The 18060-nt window shown below is 33.5% G+C and overlaps 3 protein-coding genes across 4 annotated transcripts in view; 2 read left to right on the top strand and 1 right to left on the bottom strand.

The window, feature by feature from the left end:
• Positions 1-6335, top strand: part of LOC105617998 (regulator of G-protein signaling 7-binding protein-like) — a 16222-nt gene extending 9887 nt beyond the window's left edge. Inside the window, exons 3-5 of the mRNA XM_012199534.1 lie at positions 99-235; positions 1243-1419; positions 6178-6335. Of these exons, the coding sequence (XP_012054924.1) occupies positions 99-235; positions 1243-1419; positions 6178-6335 (472 nt within the window). The remainder of the gene's footprint in view (positions 1-98; positions 236-1242; positions 1420-6177) is intronic.
• Positions 6336-11590: 5255 nt separating this feature from the next.
• LOC105617999 (ATP synthase subunit O, mitochondrial) lies at positions 11591-12994 on the top strand. 2 transcript variants are annotated; one of them, XM_012199536.1, is made up of 4 exons: positions 11591-11610; positions 11824-11881; positions 12242-12352; positions 12433-12994. In XM_012199536.1, the coding sequence occupies exons 1-4, from the start codon at positions 11591-11593 to the stop codon at positions 12877-12879; spliced, it is 636 nt and encodes a 211-aa protein (XP_012054926.1). In that variant the 3' UTR covers positions 12880-12994. The 2 variants fall into 2 exon arrangements, with proteins under 2 accessions (XP_012054926.1, XP_012054927.1); XM_012199537.1 differs by having other exon boundaries at positions 11591-11611; positions 11837-11881.
• Positions 12995-14243: 1249 nt separating this feature from the next.
• LOC105617997 (WD repeat-containing protein CG11141) lies at positions 14244-17159 on the bottom strand. Its single transcript, XM_012199533.1, has 9 exons — positions 16935-17159; positions 16683-16838; positions 16467-16598; positions 16223-16383; positions 16022-16157; positions 15643-15943; positions 15393-15555; positions 14411-15267; positions 14244-14332 (listed from the first exon to the last, which is right to left on the bottom strand). Exons 1-9 carry the CDS (start codon positions 17157-17159, stop codon positions 14244-14246), a joined length of 2220 nt encoding a protein of 739 aa, XP_012054923.1.
• Positions 17160-18060: the final 901 nt, after the last annotated feature.

Genomic DNA, 18060 nt, shown 5'->3' with positions numbered 1-18060 from the left:
TATATATATATATATATATATCTTCTTGTAGATAGATTTCTGATCGATAATTAATTTTATACGACCGAAAACGTTTTTAGAAATATATTTTATTGCAGTGCTATGGACGTTGGAATACCGGTTGACAGTCCAAATCTGGTGCTGTTGTTTTACGTGGCTCAACTCTTCTTACGCGAACTGCACAAGAGTAAAAACCTCATATCCATCATACCCATGGACATGTCCGGATATTATGGTAAGTTGCACGTGTACGTTTACAATGTTTCAATAATGATCTATAAATTATTTATAGAATCTGCGGATATGTGCAGGGAAATGGAACAAGTCCACGTGGAATGTTACTATAACTTTTTTTTTTATACAAGTACGTGGTCGTTGACGATTTTAATCTCGAGAGATAAATGAGTGCCTCGCCGACCGAGGCAAAATTTAATTCACATCGTTTTCGGTAATAACACTCTTAATTATATTCCCACGCGAGGGGCGATTTGTGCGTAAGAACAAGCGTAGCAAGAACGCCATCGGAATCGAGTCACGTTGCGTTATCGACTTGCACCGAGGCATAATGTTAAATCGGTTTCTGCGGTCGCTTTGAACCAGGCCGGATAGACTGATTTACGGCATCCCAACGGACCATAACTCTCAAAACTACCGTGTACAGTTGTAGGCCGTTACGCGTTCGACGAATCCCAATTTCCGACTACACATCGCTTCCTACAATCAAGCCGAATTCTATTGTACACAACGTACACATGTCGGAGACAGAGTGACGAATCATCGTTTCATGCGTAGCGTTAATACACGTTTTTCTAACTTTTAACGGCATATACCACGCTATAACGTGTAAGCAATATAAGGTATCTTTCTCTCTCATAAGTGAAACTTTGCTCCGAATAATTTATAACTATTTCCTTGACATTAGCACTATAGCTTGTTCCGGGAGCTCGCTTATTTCTGCCTCCGTTGCACATATTAAAGTTTATGGAAGCTTTTTTAAATCTCGTCAAAAAAAAAGGTTGAGAAACGCCCTATGCACTTTTATATTAAAGTCATGTTAAACAGAGCGTTACGTATTAACATATTATATTATTAATAAGAACGTGATTATTATTTCCATCACACACTTCGCTTAAAATATTTCCCTTGGATATATTTCACGAATCCGGGAGAAGAAAGAAAGACATTGTTAAAATTGAATGACGTGAGAAATCTAACGACACAGTTTTCATTATCGCGTTACAGAGAACCGCGCCGGTCCCTCGTATATCGGCAATGTGGTCTCGCAGATCCTCCTGTGCAAACAGATTAGACCGGACTTCAACGAAGAGGAACTCTGCAGCATCCGAAAGGACTCGGAAGAGATCGGCCAGCTGATAGCGGAGCTACAAGAATTTATGCCCCAATCTGAGGCTGACACGGGTACAATTCCGCCGGTACCTTCGTCCATATTCCGCCCGAGAGCTTTGCCCTGTTCAGTGACGATCGTCTCACGAATCTATCAATCATGGTTTTCAGAAAGTAGATTTAACAACTTGTAGCAACGTATATATAAAAAAGAAAGGAAATTAGATGAAAGATTAAGTACACGAAAGAAGGGTTTTTGCTAAAGAATCTGAAAATAATTTGTTAAACTATCAAAATATATAATTATGATGGATACTCGAGCTGGTTGTCAGAATATACAAATTTTTTGCAACATTGCTCGTCATGCTTGAGTTTCCTACGTAATTATTCTCATGTTCCAACAAAATTATTTTCAGAACTGTATTTAGTTGAATTTTTACATATTTTAGCAAAATTGTTTCTCCTGTGTATAATAATGTATTATAAAAATTAATATAATAAAGCATCTATTATATCTCCGATCTAGCCAGGCAAACAAGATATATTCGGATAATCGAAATTTTTATGGGTAATTAAATGAAGAAAGTCTATTTAACATTCTGTGAATTGTAACGAAATAGAGAAAGAGAGAGAAATTATTATAGTAATTTACCACTTTTCTTCATTCTTTCCATTTTATTTTCTCAGTTCTTTTGAGCTGTTTAATTTACATATTTGTTTTTTATTCATTGCAATGAATGGGGCCGCGCTTTCTTTCTGTGCTTCGTAACATCTGAGACCTGCTTCTAAAGCAGAAGATTGTGCCTCAAAATGACTGGGAATGTTGCTTTCTAGCGTTTAGATCTTGTTGGTACATGTTTGTTTCATGTTACTGGTACCGAGATGAAGACGTATGTTATATCGTGTATAACATACGCCTACATATGTTTTGCGTGAACGTAAATGTAGACGAGAGACGTTCATTCTCCTAGCAATGCCATTTAGATAACAGAGCTTAAACGATACATTCGGATAATAGAGGTTTTATCATATATACGTACAAAAATACACACACAAACATAAACATTTTTTATATATATATATATATTTTTACGCTACGTGAAAGTCGAAATATTTCCGAACGCGGAGCGAGATTAAAAGAGGTGGAGGGGATGGGATAAATAGGTCGGAAAGTCTGTAGATGTAGATTTTGAAACGAGGCGGAAGAGATACGGAATAGGCATGATCGATATAATATGCAGAACGGAAAAGCATTGTGGGCTTTCGGGCACGTCATTAGTATGTGAGTACCACAAACGTGAGCTCGTGTCGATATATGGTGGACGCGGGAGAACGCCATTCGACCCTTAGACCCTGGTAATACGGGTCAAGGACGATCCATTCTGCAAAATCCGTTTGTCCGAAATGCATTCCTCCGGTCCGTGAAGGAAGCGCGGGTGAGCAAAAGTGGCAAATGCCAGAGGGCATAAAAAGAAGAGAGCGAAAAAAGAGCGGAAAGTGGGAGGGGGAGGGAGAATATATATATTCGTTGGCCAACAAATCTAGGCTGTCGTTCGTAAAACAATCTAACTCGTTTGTTCGATAAATATTGCCCTCTATTGTGCTGCAGGGAGTTGACTTAAGCGTGAAACAGGAGGATGGGAATACAACGAGGAGGAGAATGGGAGGAGAAGAATTCGAGACGGAGAAGACGAAAGGGTAGTTTAAGCGCGAATTAAACTATGTTTCTGCTTCATAAATCAATGTAATGCGGGAATAATAGCGGAGTTACATTTGAGACAGTCGTATTATTAATGAATGCGTAACACCCGGTAGATCCGGAATATCCCGCGCTTCGAATTTCAAACGTTCAAGTAATAATGACAACTAAATATGATTCATTCACCGGAGTGACAAGACGCAACCACTGAAAATCCTTTTTGTATTTTCATACACAAATGTAGTCAACACAATATCTTACGGTATTTAAAAAAATTTTGGGCAAATCTGAATCCGAAAAAAAAAAATCAACGAGATATGACGAGTCAGACTAACGAACGTGGGAAGGAGAGGAAACAACGCGTGCGATGCAATCTAGGATTTATGAAAACAATATCGATGAACGTTTTTATATCGCACTCATCTGTATTCATGTTGCCAATTCGTGGCCAATTCAATGGCCGAAGACAACGTAATGTGCAAGCGCGAACGTATATGTAAAGAGAACGCTTTTCCCAGTATACGGGAAATCTCTCAATTTGCTGAATGTCATAATCAAACTCGCGCATAAAACTTGTCGTTTCTGATTCTGGTCGCGTAATGGTTTTTGCACGACGGCTAAATTTTAATCGATTTTAATGCGCTCCGCCGTCGGGGTGAGAGCTTGTTTTGCAAATGCATTCGCAACTAAATTAGTAATTAACAGTGAGAAGAAGGGATAGACAGAGATGCAAGGAGGGGAGGGGAGGTTTCCAAACACGCGCACGATTCGGGAACAAGGTCGGAGCCGCGATCCCAGCTTCCGCGGTTCACCAAGTGAGTTGAGTGCTCTGGTAAGCGAGTCTCCGCACGAACGTGACTCGGTTATCGAGAGGAAAAGCAGCGACAGTTTGATACGGAGTTATGATACGGGTCAAGGTCGCGCGAGTCGCGGGGAAAGAGGGGAGGGGGGGGGGAGGGATCGAGATGATTTCCGCTCGAAAGATACGCGAGATAAAACGAGAGTTTTCCAGAAGACAGGTGGGCGGCCGCGAAATGTCGACCGCGCGTTTCTGAGAGTAGCGTGGACAAAGCGCGCGGACAAATCGCGAACAATTCTCGATAGAATTCGCTGAGTGGTACACTCGCACGATGAATCTGCAAACATTGTGAAATTCGCAGAACAATCTCACTGCTGGTTTACGAAGGAGAGAATTCGACAAATACTTCCGGCGAACAGGAAACGCAAAGCAAAATTACCGCTTCTCCTGTACACTCCTCTCGTTTGACTTTGTAACCCTTCTGTTTGTTCCACAATACAGTCAGTATGTTGAATTAACCCTAATACGCGCGATTGAGTTCGTGTCCTGCACATTTTTTTTTTTTTCGAAAAATTAAGAGCATCGAACAATTAGATTAATATTCGTATAATATTTTTTAAATACACAACTTTTTTATAAATACTTTCTAAATATGTTAAGGTACATGCAAAATTAACATAATTTTTATTTATTAAAATGATGGAAATTAATCCGGAACACGAATAACTATTGTGTGTAGTACACTAAAAAAAATTATTAAATTTTAATAAATATTAGTTTGAATAATTTTAAGTAAATATTTATTAGATATAAATATATATATTTATTAGATATAAATATATATTGATACAAAAGCTAATTTTCATTATCATTTTTTCATTGAATATTAAATATTAAATATTTACTGTAAATAAATATTTATTTAGTACTATCTAATCAAAGAAATATGTATTAAAATTTAGTATATTTTTTTCAGTGTAAGGGTACCGAAAAATCATTGTGTGCATTAAGAGTTAATACAGTATCGGTTAATGTTCTTCATTAAAACATATAATTACACCTTTTTATAAGACGCAAAACTGTGCAGTTATCGCTATCATTTTAGTTTTATCGGTGTCCCAATGAATTTTCGGGGATTTTTTTTTTAAATAGAATAATTTGTTCGAAGATAATTTGGAATTTATTAAATTTCTGCGCTTATATATTACGCGTCGCTTCACTTCGATGTAATCTCGAATGCATATTCCGCGAATTACAAATAATCGGAATTACTCGAAATTAATTTCGTTTCGTTGGACAGATAAATATAATCGGTGATAATGGATAGAGTTTATCTAACCGGAAGATATGTGTTACATCCGTTGTTTGGGATTAACACAAGCCGACATCCTTCTCGCCCGTTACATTAAACCTCGCGAGATTATCCTTGTACGCTTTCAATCTCTCGTGGAATTTCATATTCCTGTCGCTACCAACATTATCCGGGAAGACCCCGATGGTATTGCAATTTATAGCGATCGTCGCGTTGACAGAATTAAGTCGCCCTTTCAGCAATGCAATCCTTTTCTCCTCCAGCTTCATATCTTTTCGTAAGGCTCGAAACGCATTAAGTATCTTCTCTTTTCAATAAAAAAAAGAAATAAAAAAAGTAGAGAGACTTGAATAGACGCTTACCATAGTATCATAGATTCTCATTCACACATTACGATGAATGATTTCCAACAATGACAATGTAACACAGTGAATTATTTCACCTTTGTTTAACATTGACAAACAACAAGATTGTAATGATTCACTATGTTGCACTGTGTCATCTGCACTTTTTGCTGGAAAACATCCGATATGTCTCTAAATCTGTGCAACAATTTCGAAATTTTAAGACCCTCCTTTCTTTCTTCAGAGTAGACAAAATAATGATCTAATCGTAAGTTAGATGATTTTCAGTAAAAGACACAGATATCAAGTAGAAAATAGAAATAAATATCATAAGACATCATCACGATCTTGTTTGTTATTTATAATTCATTTTTAAATATCAAATGATGTCATGATGATGTCTTATGACATTATAATTTAATTACGACTCTGTGTTTTACTTGGATAACACAATATAACACAGCACACTGAGAATCATTTCGTCTTTGCTTAACATTGGTAAATAACAAGAATATAACGATTCACTATGCTACAGTGTCATCTGCGTCTTTTGTTGGGAAAAACTCTTTCTAAATCTGCGATAATTTCGAAATTTTAGGACCCTCTCTTTTATCCCTTCAGGCCATGGCAAAATAACGATCTAAGTCATAAAATTGTCTATCTCTGATTCTCTCCCTAGAGAAACCGGTGGCCCTTCACAATCCTGGGAACAAAATCAATCGGAACAACGGAACACGGAGGATGCACCGATGGAGCAGCAACAGAGACCGACAATCGTCCTACTTCCGCAACGGTTTCAGATTTCTGTGTTGCGCCGCGAGTACTAATTACGTTTAACGTACATATAATTTATCTCGATTCATTAAAACGTAATATAGTTCCGATTAATTTAATAATGAATAATTAATACGCACTGATATTTTCGCAGTGATTTCAACGCTAAATTCCCTAAAATAAAGTTAATAGGAATCGATGGGGCTTCGGCTTCGTAAACTAATCACGATGAAAAGTCCCCTTTATAAAGTATCCTAAGAAAGGCGTAATAAATATTATAGTTTGGCGATTTATCTTCAAAGAAATGCTCAAAGTCGCTTCGCTTTCGACGAAGCTTTAATATCGCGCGTTCATTTATCGTAATTTCTTAACCAGTCTCCGCATCATTAATATACATCTCTCTTGGGATACTCTCTATGAAAGACTATACGGACAAAGCATGTCGCAACGATACACTTCGTCGGATGATACACTTCGAGAAGCCTAATCAAAAGGCCTAAACCTGTCCCATTCGAGAGACATCCTTGGAACAAATTTTTAACGCACGTACAGCCGGTGACAATCAAAGTAGAAGCTCGAGACATCAATAATTATTACAAATCATATCGCAATAGATACGGGTAAACAGATAATGGGACTGGATGAGACAAAAAGGGGGAATTTCAGCATCTTTTTCGTCTTTCAGCAAGAATTCTAGTGGCACTCGATATTGCTCCCATTTTTTTGGACGTTCTTCTGTAGTCTTCTTTCCTAAGAACTCGCTGTCCCATTAAATTTCCAAGTCGCGGACAAAAGAGCCGCTGGTGTCGAGGAGCTCTTTTATTCAAGTCCACTCCACAATCATTTCATCAATCCCGCTATAATTGCTCGGATGATCTAACTCGAATTTTTTCAAAATCGTATCTCTTACGATAATCAATTTTCTCGGTTCGTTGCATTTAGATCTATCGTTTGTGTCAAATTTAATCGGAGATCTTCAACAACAAGGTAAATCTAATAAATAATCGCTCGTAATCAAAACTAGCTTGTAATCTTTCGATTCCGGGTCTTTAAATCCTAGAATCTAGACGAACGCATTCGAATATATTGTCAAATATATTGTCAGAATAAATCGCGTCTGTGTCGTGTCAAAACGAGTAGATGTACGTTATGGAGCAATTATAATATCCTAGCGTATTTACAAGTGAGTGGACCAACCTCGATCTATTTATAATGCGCGACGGATGCATTATAGCTCTAGGTATCCGCGTTTCGCATCTCGCGTTATATATATATATATATATGTATATATATCTATATATCTATATGTATATATATATATATATATATATATATATATATATATATATATTTGTATATGTATATATATATATATATAGATCGTCTACAAAGCAATACGTAGAAGTTCACACAGAGAAGCGTTGCGCAAAGATATAAATACATATATATATATATATATGTATGTATATGTATGTATATAAACGAACATAGATTTAGTCGCGCACGCTCGTTCATACATTTCTCTCGCATGTATGAAATATTATATAGTCGGAAGCATCATCGTTATCTCGTGACTTTAACCCTAAACAGTATCGGCGTTACTCAATAAAAATAAAAGAGAACGGAGAGAAAAATCTGTCTAGCTTTAACGATCAGTTTTGTTCCGGAAGGTTGCTTTTGGTGCTTTAACTCACAATAATAAATCTATCTATTGATATATCGCAGTGCAAGAGGGATATTTTTGTATTTTCGCACAAATGGAGCGTTACTGTTTCGGGTTAATAACGATGCTGCGTGCGATCAGCCAGCGGGCTGATCTATGAAGAAAAAAAGAAGAAAGAGGAAGAGATCGATACTATGAGAGTGTTAAACAGCCGTATACATTTATGACTGCAATAATATAAAAGATACAAGATATTTTATTACTTTCTCTTTTTATCCGAATATTCTGACATACTTTTTTAAAAAAATGAACCGCACCTTTGAGTCTCTCCCGCGTTAATTGTTACGTTTACCAAGGGATCATACGTGATATTTCGAATGTTCCATATAGTAACTCGATTGAGTTGTTACGTAAACTAGACTAATTGTAAGATCGTGTAACAAGCAACAGGAGAGAGTGACTATTTTATATGCGTTGCGAAAAGAGACGAAAAGATACAGAATAATTCGCTGTGGAGTGACCACGTCATGTTTCTTCTCCTATTCCAAGCGACGCGAAATTGTACGTTCGATTAAATTACACATATCAATCGTGATCGAGATCGAAGAGAGAAAAAAAAAGAAACGATAGGGCATCATTTTTGAAAAATATTGCATATACCGAAAATGTTGGAGAAATTTATAATATACTCTCTAAATTCTTTGGAGTAGAATCACTCTAAAGAATGAAATCTCACTCTCAAATATTGAAAATTCTGCCACTCTTTCTGAAGAATGACAAAATTTTCACTCTTTAGAATGAAATTACACTTCAAAGAATTTAGAGAGCACGTAACGTATATTATAACATTTTCATTCATTTTCGTATGCGATATTTTTCGAGAATATGACCCCTGATTGAATCGTTTACCTAAAAATCGGTAATCGCGAAATGTTGAAATGCGTGGAATAACGATCAGTTCGAATCGTTCATTTTCTTTTCGAAAGGTAACCATCGCTGTCTGAATTCCAGATAGTTAATTACATATCTTGAAACAAAGTGAAAATGATAAAAGTGAACAAATTTACTAGATGTAGACCAATGAAATTATAAATATTCTAGTAAATTCGCTTACTTTCATTATTTTCATGTCGTTTCAAGATACATAATCAACTTCAGTATCTCGATTCTGTGACTTTAAATAACAATGTCGGTACCGTTATACTACAAGTACTATGTATAATGATAAAAAAAACTATAACAAGAATAAAGCGATGTCAATACTGTCATTAAAGCCCAACAATGAAAATTAACTTTAATCTCGATTCTCGGTTTAATTTTCTGTTTATTTTTTTCTAATTCTTATAAAAGTTAAAGAGTAAATTGGACTGTTGTGAGATTAAAGTTAATCTTACATTGGTAAAATGGGATCTTAGAGAGAATTACAGAATCAGGACACTAATCTACCTCAGGAGACGATCGGTACATCTCGAATTGGCGATTCGACTGTCTCTGCGTTCCTTTAGGCTTATCGCATGTAAAAAGGGGACCGAAACTACTCGAATATTTCACTTCGTCGAATTTTACGTTGAGGGAACACTAATAAAGAAAAAAAGATATTAGCGCTAATATATCGTATTTTTAGGTGATAGAGAGAAGAAGAAAGTGAGCGTTAGGAACCGACTCGCAAAGTGACGTAAATAGCGAAATCAAATTAAGATGAAATATAATGTATCACGTTGACGAAATAAATGAAATAAATTTGACTTGTTCGAAACGAATAAATCATTATTGCTTTCATCTTTTTAATCCCTTATATATATCCCTTATATATATCCGGTAATTTTTTCTTTGTCTTCTTCTATATATATATATATATCTTGTCTTCTCTTCTCTAGACGTACAAGTATCTCTCGATTAGCTCCAGAATCGTGGAACTGATTAAGAGATGAAAAATAAACTGTCTATTGCCCGTTTCTACCAATCTAGATTAACTTTAATCTTGGTTTAACTTACTTTTTATCTTTTTCTAGTTCTAAGAAAAATATAAGGAGTAAATTAAGCTGAGATAAGTTAAGTTGCATTAATAAAAATAGACATATACCGCTTATCTCGGCTGAAACAAGCTACACGATGTTATGAATATATATAAACTTTGAATATAGTCCACCAGAATCAAGGACATAAGTAGCTTGATAGATTTAATCTCTAGTAGGTAGATAGTTTAAAGATATAAGTTGGAAAATAAGATGCTCATCCTTAAAAATTTTTACTTGTACAGTAATATTTTTTATTATATTATGTTGTAATTAAATATTTTTCACATGAATTCTTAATATATATATGCACAACGATTTTCCAGATTTTTTATTATAGATGATGATCATCATTCGTGCTCCAAATTAATTTACATCACTTTGACAAGTATGCAAAAATAATTACGTGATTCTTGCATATATTTGAACATCTTTAAAAAATATCTATAACGTAATTGTAAGATTGTATATTAAAAAAAATGAAGTTATATATAATTATATTTAAAAATTATACATAAATATTATAACTGCTTATTTAGTATTCCTTAAAAAAAAAAAAGAAATGCGCAGAACACGAATGACGCCAATCGTGTGTAGTATTAAAGATTAATTATGTCCTTGTACATGAGAAATAGAGAAATGTAAAAGTAATAAACTTCAAAACTTCTGGATAATATTTTTTATTTTCCTTTTCCAGAACAAGATTAAAAAAAAACTATATATTTGTAGTGCTGTGACCATCACAGGTTAAAAAGTTTTGGAAAATTGGAGAGGAAAGTACACTCACCAAAAGTAAACGTTGTATTCTCGTTTCTTCTTCTCTTTCTCCTATGCTTTTTCCTTTTTCCATTCTCGTTTATCAGCGCAAGCTCGTGTAATTAACGCACACATATTAATATTACTAAGCGATAATTATTGACCATTATTTTTTAAATTAATATTATATAAAAGATAGAATTCTGAGATTTTTTGATTATGCTCAATAATTAATTATTTCTTTACTAATAAAATATTTTTTATCGCTTCCTTTAGTTTAAAAATAATTTATTTACTTGATCTTTTTAGTGAGTACGAAGCGTTGATACTTATAGTATTAAAATGTATGTAATGTAACGAGAAACATGAAATTGCATTACAAACCCGAGATTCACCGCAAATTCTATTCTAAAAGCAACTTACGCAACTTTTGAAAGTAAATCCTAACGACATCTTACACACGTTAGACAAATTAGATCCTCGTTCTCCATAGGAAATTAGATCCTTTAGATCTGTTCGCGTTAATTGCACTTTTTGCACTCGATATCTTCGCATTCTCTTTTTTCCGCGCAAATATATCTACCTTATTTTAAGTTCAAATTTTTTTGAGAATTTCAAGTAACACGAATGGATCTATTGTTATTTCATTTCATTTTAATACTTACAGATATGATACATGAGACAAATTGAAGAAAATACGTACGATACGTACTGTGTTACCCGCTGGAAAATATCTGTGATTATGTAGTTCAATGTTTTGTGCTCATAAGTCATAGAGGCGCCACTAAACGGATTCCATCTGGCTCCTATACACTCTCGCATTATATAATGGTGGCTGCTTGAAGCCCGAATTTTATTCCTTTGATTGCAGCAAGATTATAAAAATGTCTGTTGGTAGATTAATTGTGAGTAAATTATGCGTTATGACATTAAAACGTTTTTAGATTGCCTCGGCATCAGCTTATATTGTTTAGAATATTTATAAATATAAAATATAAATATAACATATATTCACATAACGTATTTTCACATAAATCGAAGTATATTTATCATTTGTACTAAACACAAATTTTTCTTAAATATTTCGCTACTCGATTACTTGTCAATAATGCGAATGATTCTCATTTCAGACACGTACTTTTTTCACGTCAACTGCCGTGCAGCAGATGGTGAAGGTATTTAATTTTGACAAGTGACTACATTCTGTTCTTGATAGTCCACGAATCAATCCTATAAATCTTCTGAAAGTGATTTTGCACACTTTTGCTTTGAATTCTACAATTAGAGGTTCTTCCTATAATAATGCTAATCCATATTTTATAAAAACAGAGTAAATAAACTCTAAATTTAGTGATATTTATATTTTCTTAGCACTTTAACTTCACAATTCATTTATTCTGTTTTTGTAAAATGTGGTTAACCTACTGTTGCAGGAAATTCTTCAATTGTTTTGCAGCATTTTATAGTATAAATTCCATAAACAATTGTTTATATACATCTCAATTATCTTTATCCTATTTGATGCATTATTGCAGCCTCCAGTTCAAGTTTTTGGATTAGAAGGCAGATATGCCACAGCTCTTTTCTCAGCTGCAAGTAAACAAAAGACTTTGGATGTAGTGGAAAAGGATTTAATCAGTTTCCAGGTATGATCTATATAAACAAAAAGTTGTACATCAGGTGTTTATTTCAACATTAATTATTGTTGTGTTTGTGTTTGAATCAGGGTCTTCTAAAGAAAGATACTGCACTGATAGATTTTATAAAAAATCCTTCGATAAAGCAAAAAGATAAGATAGAAGCTTTTAAAGTCATCGGAAGTAAGACTGGCATGAATCCAGCTACTGAAAATTTGCTGGCGTTACTCACAGAGAATGGTCAATTGGAGAAACTCAATATAATAATCAATTTATACAAGGTACTTATGGCTGCTAAAAGAGGGGAAGTAGTATGCGAAGTAATTACCGCAAGTCCACTTGATGCTGATATGAAGATGAAACTGGAATCTACATTGAAACGTTTATTGAAGAAAGGTGAAACCGCTTTGCTCACTACCAAAGTAGATCCCTCTATCATTGGCGGTATGATAATATCAGTAGGTGACAAATACATAGACATGAGTATCGCTAGTAAAATTAAAATGTACACTGACCTCATTGAAACCCCAGTGTAATAGAAGCATAAGAATATAAAGGAACGAAGGAAAATGTTGCATATTCATATACATATATTTGAATATTATGTAAATTATCGAGCAGAAATAAAGCTATATAATCAAGTAATCTAAATCCGCAATGATTATTCTTTATATTAAACGAATATGTTAATAGGAAAAAAAATAGTAAGTCAACTTTAAAACTTGATTTTATTTTTTATAGTTGATAAAGCATTAATTATTTTTGATACAATTACATAAATGTTTAATTATTCGTTAACAATCGTTTGTATTTAACTTTTCGTATCTTGCAGTGTATTAATAATGCGTGGCGAAGTGATACTTTAGAGCCATGCAATACATAAGATTCTCACATATTATATAATATTTCTGTTTTTCTTCCATTCATAAACAGAATTATGTATATACTAGAGACAAACGAACAATAACAACAATAAGTAGATACTAGCGTAAAAAATATTAAGCCTAGTGTCTTAAAGATCACTATTTGTCTGATATATAAACTTAAAACATAATATAAAAATGTCATCAATGATGAATGTCACGTAAATTACGTAAAATTTTTGCTAAATAAAAATTGTAACAACTTATAACAAGATTGAGTGGTAATGATATACTATACCAATAGTATATCTTTGTGTGCTTGATTGGTGTTATGTAAAAATACTATTTGATTATGCAAAATACGTGTTAAATATGATATATACCTGAGGATTGCATTATACATTGCTTTCCCAAAATAGTAAAATATATACGCATATTTCAACAAATTGTAAACTTAAGTGATTACTGAATTTACTATATTAAATAATGGAGCTAAAACATAATTTTACATAATATGCAATTCGTAAAAGATTACATTCATTAATCTACATAAATATATTAATAATTATACATAATTAACAATTAAAACAATTATTATGCATTAATTATTATGTTAAAATACAAGCAGTGACTAGTATTATCTTTCGATGATATTTACGAAATATAATTTTGTTTGTTAATGAGAATAATTATAATTGCAATTTAATTATAATTATATTTGCACGTCTCAGGACTTTTTAATCATTAGTGTGTGCCTCATACTACATGTATAATATCCAAAATTATAAAATATTTTAAACAGTATTTCTCGTCCAATAATTTATACGTTATCGGCGTTTGATAACCGAAATAAAAAAAAATTTAACTCGACAATTAATAAAACATGTCCTATATAGAAGAAAAAATAATAAAAGAATTTACTCCAAAACCACTCTTATATCATATATCATGTAATTTTCTAATTATTTTTTAATTATTTTTTAATAATATATATGACATATGTACAAGACGAGAGACAACTACTACGTACTTTTTGCTTAAAACATAATCGATGGTATATCGTCCTTGACTAAAACCCAATCTTCTTCTTCTTCAACAACAGATGTGGCGCATTCTTTTGCCAGAGCTACATGCACAAGAATATTTTGTAATATCCGTAGCTGATCGTGTTATATATATTTTCAATAATTCATTAATTACCTACCGTTAAATTGATGTTCTAATTCATCTTGATTTATGGACGATTTTTTTCGAATATCGACGAAATTATTACCAGTTGGTGGAGTCTCATCCAATTTATTTTGTAAAAGAATCTTCCTACATTCCCCGAGTTCTTCTAATCGCTTTAATTCGGTGCGATAACTGACATCTTCATCTCCTGATTCAGTTCCCGTATGATCGCTCTGTTCGACAATTTCATTTTCATCATTCGTAATTGATTCCTCTTCGTTCACCATATTGTTGGATTGTATGTTACAATTGATGCATGTTATAGTATCCATATGATTAGATATACTCAAATCATCCTTGTCTATTCGACTACTTGTCATATATTTAGACAAATCAAAATCCAGAAGATCTGCTAACAGCTTCTCCTTGTCTTCCACATCGCGTTGAATCGTTTCTAAATCTCTATCCGGCTTCAATATAAAATCATCATCAAAGCTAATTTGCATTAAAGAGGAATGGGTCGTCATTGTCTTGTTGGTGTTCGCATGATCGGTGCTTAGACTGCTCGATAAATGATCAGTGCCATTTAACATTGTAACACTTTCGCTTCCATTCATTACTTTATTTCGAAATTTTTTCTGTTTTCTTTCGGGTGTGAAAACGACGTCCTCGAATTCCTGTTGACCAATTCTTTGGAATATTTCTCGACGATCGTTGTTCTTTACATCTTCTGCATTTCTTATTCTATTATTATCATTGTATTCTGGTATTTTGTTAATATTAGTTACAAGTGGAGTATTTATATCTATTGGGACTATCGGCGGCACTTCCACAGCTTCTTCTGCGTTTATAACCACGTCATCAGTATCGATATCAACAGTTGGCACAATGCTACAATTTGATTCATTATTTTTAACTTAATCATATTGAAAAAAAATTAATTGTTAATTCTAATATGTTGTATAATTTTTATAAACATATATATTTTTTTATTCTAAAAATAATTTTTTACTTACCCTACAGATTGAATAATATTGGTTGGATCGATTTTAGGAAAAGGAATAGCTGGCACTATATTACTTTCTTTTAATTTCGAAGTTAGTTCTAATATACCATTAGTAACAGGTTTACTGTATTCAGCAAATGATAATAAAGAATCCATTGTCTTTTTTGTTTCTTCTGCAAGAAAATAATAATTTAAAGATAATTCAATGACAATTTTGTACCTAATTATATCTAAGTTGGAGAAACAATAATTGTGCTCACCTGTAAAAATATCATTTTCCGGGTAATAGGAAATTCGCAAAATATTTCTTTCTCCTTCCAATATAAATATTTCGTCTTTAGTGCAAGCTACATCGGTAACGTGCCGTAAATCGTTTACAATCGATGTTATTGCAATAGTATTCGGATTTACTACGTAAACTACGTCATCACAGTACGTTATTAATAAATCATCATAAAACGGTAACACGATGCCAAACGAGGGTTCGCCACGATTTTTTTTCGATCCTTCGGGTGCAGGATTTAATAACGCCACTTCTGTATGACCCGATCTAACTGCATCCTTTTAAGAATATTCATAATTTGATAACATAAAATAATGCTGACTTAATTTGAATGCATATGTATGTTAATTTGATACCTTAAATATGAGTGTTTTCAGTACAGTCCCAGCCTTATCAGCTTGCCATAAACGTAATCCTGGTCTACTTGCATAGATTAGCGGTTCTTGCATATAAATTTGTCGAGAACCAAACACTGCTCCTAATTTACCTAATCTAAAGCACCAAATTATATTTCTTTATTTTATGAAAATGAGAAAATTGAATATAAAAATACTAACGTTTTACGTTCTTTTTGACCAACTTGTGTCACTTTTCCATTTTCATTTCTGTTCACTAAAATTGTACGTAACGTTGTCGAGACTAATAGCAAGCCCTGTTGATAGCTCAATTGTACCACTGAATATTTTTCGTTCAACAATTTCGATGATTTCGATAAATGCTACAAATAGCATAAAGTTCACAAAATGTTTATATTTATGAGAAAATAAAAGAAAATAGAAAAAACTTTCAGTATTTACTTACCATATAAAAATCAATCTCTGTTAAAACTACTAAACCATCTTTATCTCCACTGAATAATTTCATACCATTCTTAGACCACTCCACTGCTGTCACTGCAGTATTATGCAAGCCACTTATGCTGTACCTTTCGACCTTGTAAAAATAATAGCAAGATATTCATACATCATTTTTATATTATACATGTATATGTACATAAGTTTCATTTTTACAATTTACCTGTTTCTTTTGTTTTGGTTTTAAACTGTTTGGCAATGAGTCTGGCGGATTCTTGGGAATTTGAAAAACTGTAACAACGCCATGTTCATTGCCTGCTGCAACCATGTAATCAACTGTAGAGATCACTTGTACACTCGTAATTTTGGAGTTTACATTCTGCAATAAGAGAAAAAGGATATTACTCTATCAAGTCAGTTGTGGCACAATTTTATTTAATAAAGACATAGTAGGTCTCTGAAATTTTTTAAATACCTCGCAACGTAATCTCTGCAGATCCTGTTTTTCTCTATTGTACCAATAAACGAGTCCATGATTTGTTCCAATGGCAATAAACTCGGTTAGAGCATCAATACAGGTAAAACTGATGTCTTGTGTAAAAATACCATTTTGCATTTTGGCAGGTATCTGTTGCAGAAGGACGGCGAGTGGCGCCCACTCTCTCAACGGTCCACCATCCTCGCACATAGGTGTTGTCATTATAACTACAAACACCCACATATTATAACATCACTATTCTATATTTGGAATATAATATCTAATAATAACATAAGATTTATTTTTTATTCCTGCACTAGACTACACTACAACTTTCTTGCTTTCGTCAAATATGAAACATATATTTTACTTTAAGTTATAACTTACTTAAGTTTACTTTACTTAAGTTTACTTTACTTAACTTTATTTAAGTTTACTTAAGTTAAAACTGGCTTAACTTATAAAAAATAGATCTGTTACTATTATACTATACTTTATAGACATAAAAAACTCAAAGCTTTATTGCCGCAATCTTAAAAGAGAATGAACTTTATCAAAAGTGACATTAAACATGAGAAGCTATATGCGATAATGTAACCTTTATTGGAGAGAAAGCGATAGATTTCTAATTCAAAATTTCTAAGCAAACGATAAATAATCGCCAATAACGAGCGAGACACAATGTTTTCACGTTAAATAAAGTTACCGCAACGTAACACAGAAAGTATACATATGTACCTTCGATTCAATCGAAACAAGGAATGGAAAGCAGAGATTGCCGAGATCGACCGGCGTTTTACTTCTTTTTTCTATTTTTCTCTTCAAACGCTACGTTTCCTTCTTTTCTCCGCGGTGTGAGAGTCTCATTATGATAAGCGTTCGTGGTTACGTATGTATAGCGGTGCACATTACTGCATACGTGTATCCATCGACATTTCTAACGAACACGAATTGACATGACTGTGGAAAGTGTGGAAACACGCGTTACGCATACCCTCCGAATTCTGTCTCTCTCCCTCTCCCTCTCTCTCTCNCTCTCTCTCTCTCTCTCTCTCTCTCTCTCTCTCTCTCTCTCTCTCTCTACTACTCTACTCTCTCTCTACTACTACTTACTACTATACTA

This window comes from Atta cephalotes (genome assembly GCF_000143395.1).
Source record: "Atta cephalotes unplaced genomic scaffold scaffold00015, whole genome shotgun sequence".
Classification (NCBI taxonomy): Eukaryota; Metazoa; Arthropoda; class Insecta; order Hymenoptera; family Formicidae; genus Atta; species Atta cephalotes.
Note: the sequence above shows the minus strand (reverse complement) of the source record. Positions and strands in the feature narration are given on the sequence as shown.

Excerpts from the sequence above, each read along its gene's own strand:
- LOC105617997 (XM_012199533.1), bottom strand. The coding sequence starts at position 17,159 with ATGACAACACCTATGTGCGAGGATGGTGGACCGTTGAGAGAGTGGGCG. Across the intron at positions 16,839-16,934 it reads TGCAGAGATTACGTTGCGAG|AATGTAAACTCCAAAATTAC; the intron begins GTATTTAAAAAA and ends CTCTTATTGCAG. Across the intron at positions 16,158-16,222 it reads GGTCAAAAAGAACGTAAAAC|ATTAGGTAAATTAGGAGCAG; the intron begins GTTAGTATTTTT and ends TTGGTGCTTTAG.
- LOC105617999 (XM_012199536.1), top strand. The coding sequence starts at position 11,591 with ATGTCTGTTGGTAGATTAAT. Across the intron at positions 11,882-12,241 it reads CCGTGCAGCAGATGGTGAAG|CCTCCAGTTCAAGTTTTTGG; the intron begins GTATTTAATTTT and ends GCATTATTGCAG. Across the intron at positions 12,353-12,432 it reads AGGATTTAATCAGTTTCCAG|GGTCTTCTAAAGAAAGATAC; the intron begins GTATGATCTATA and ends TGTTTGAATCAG.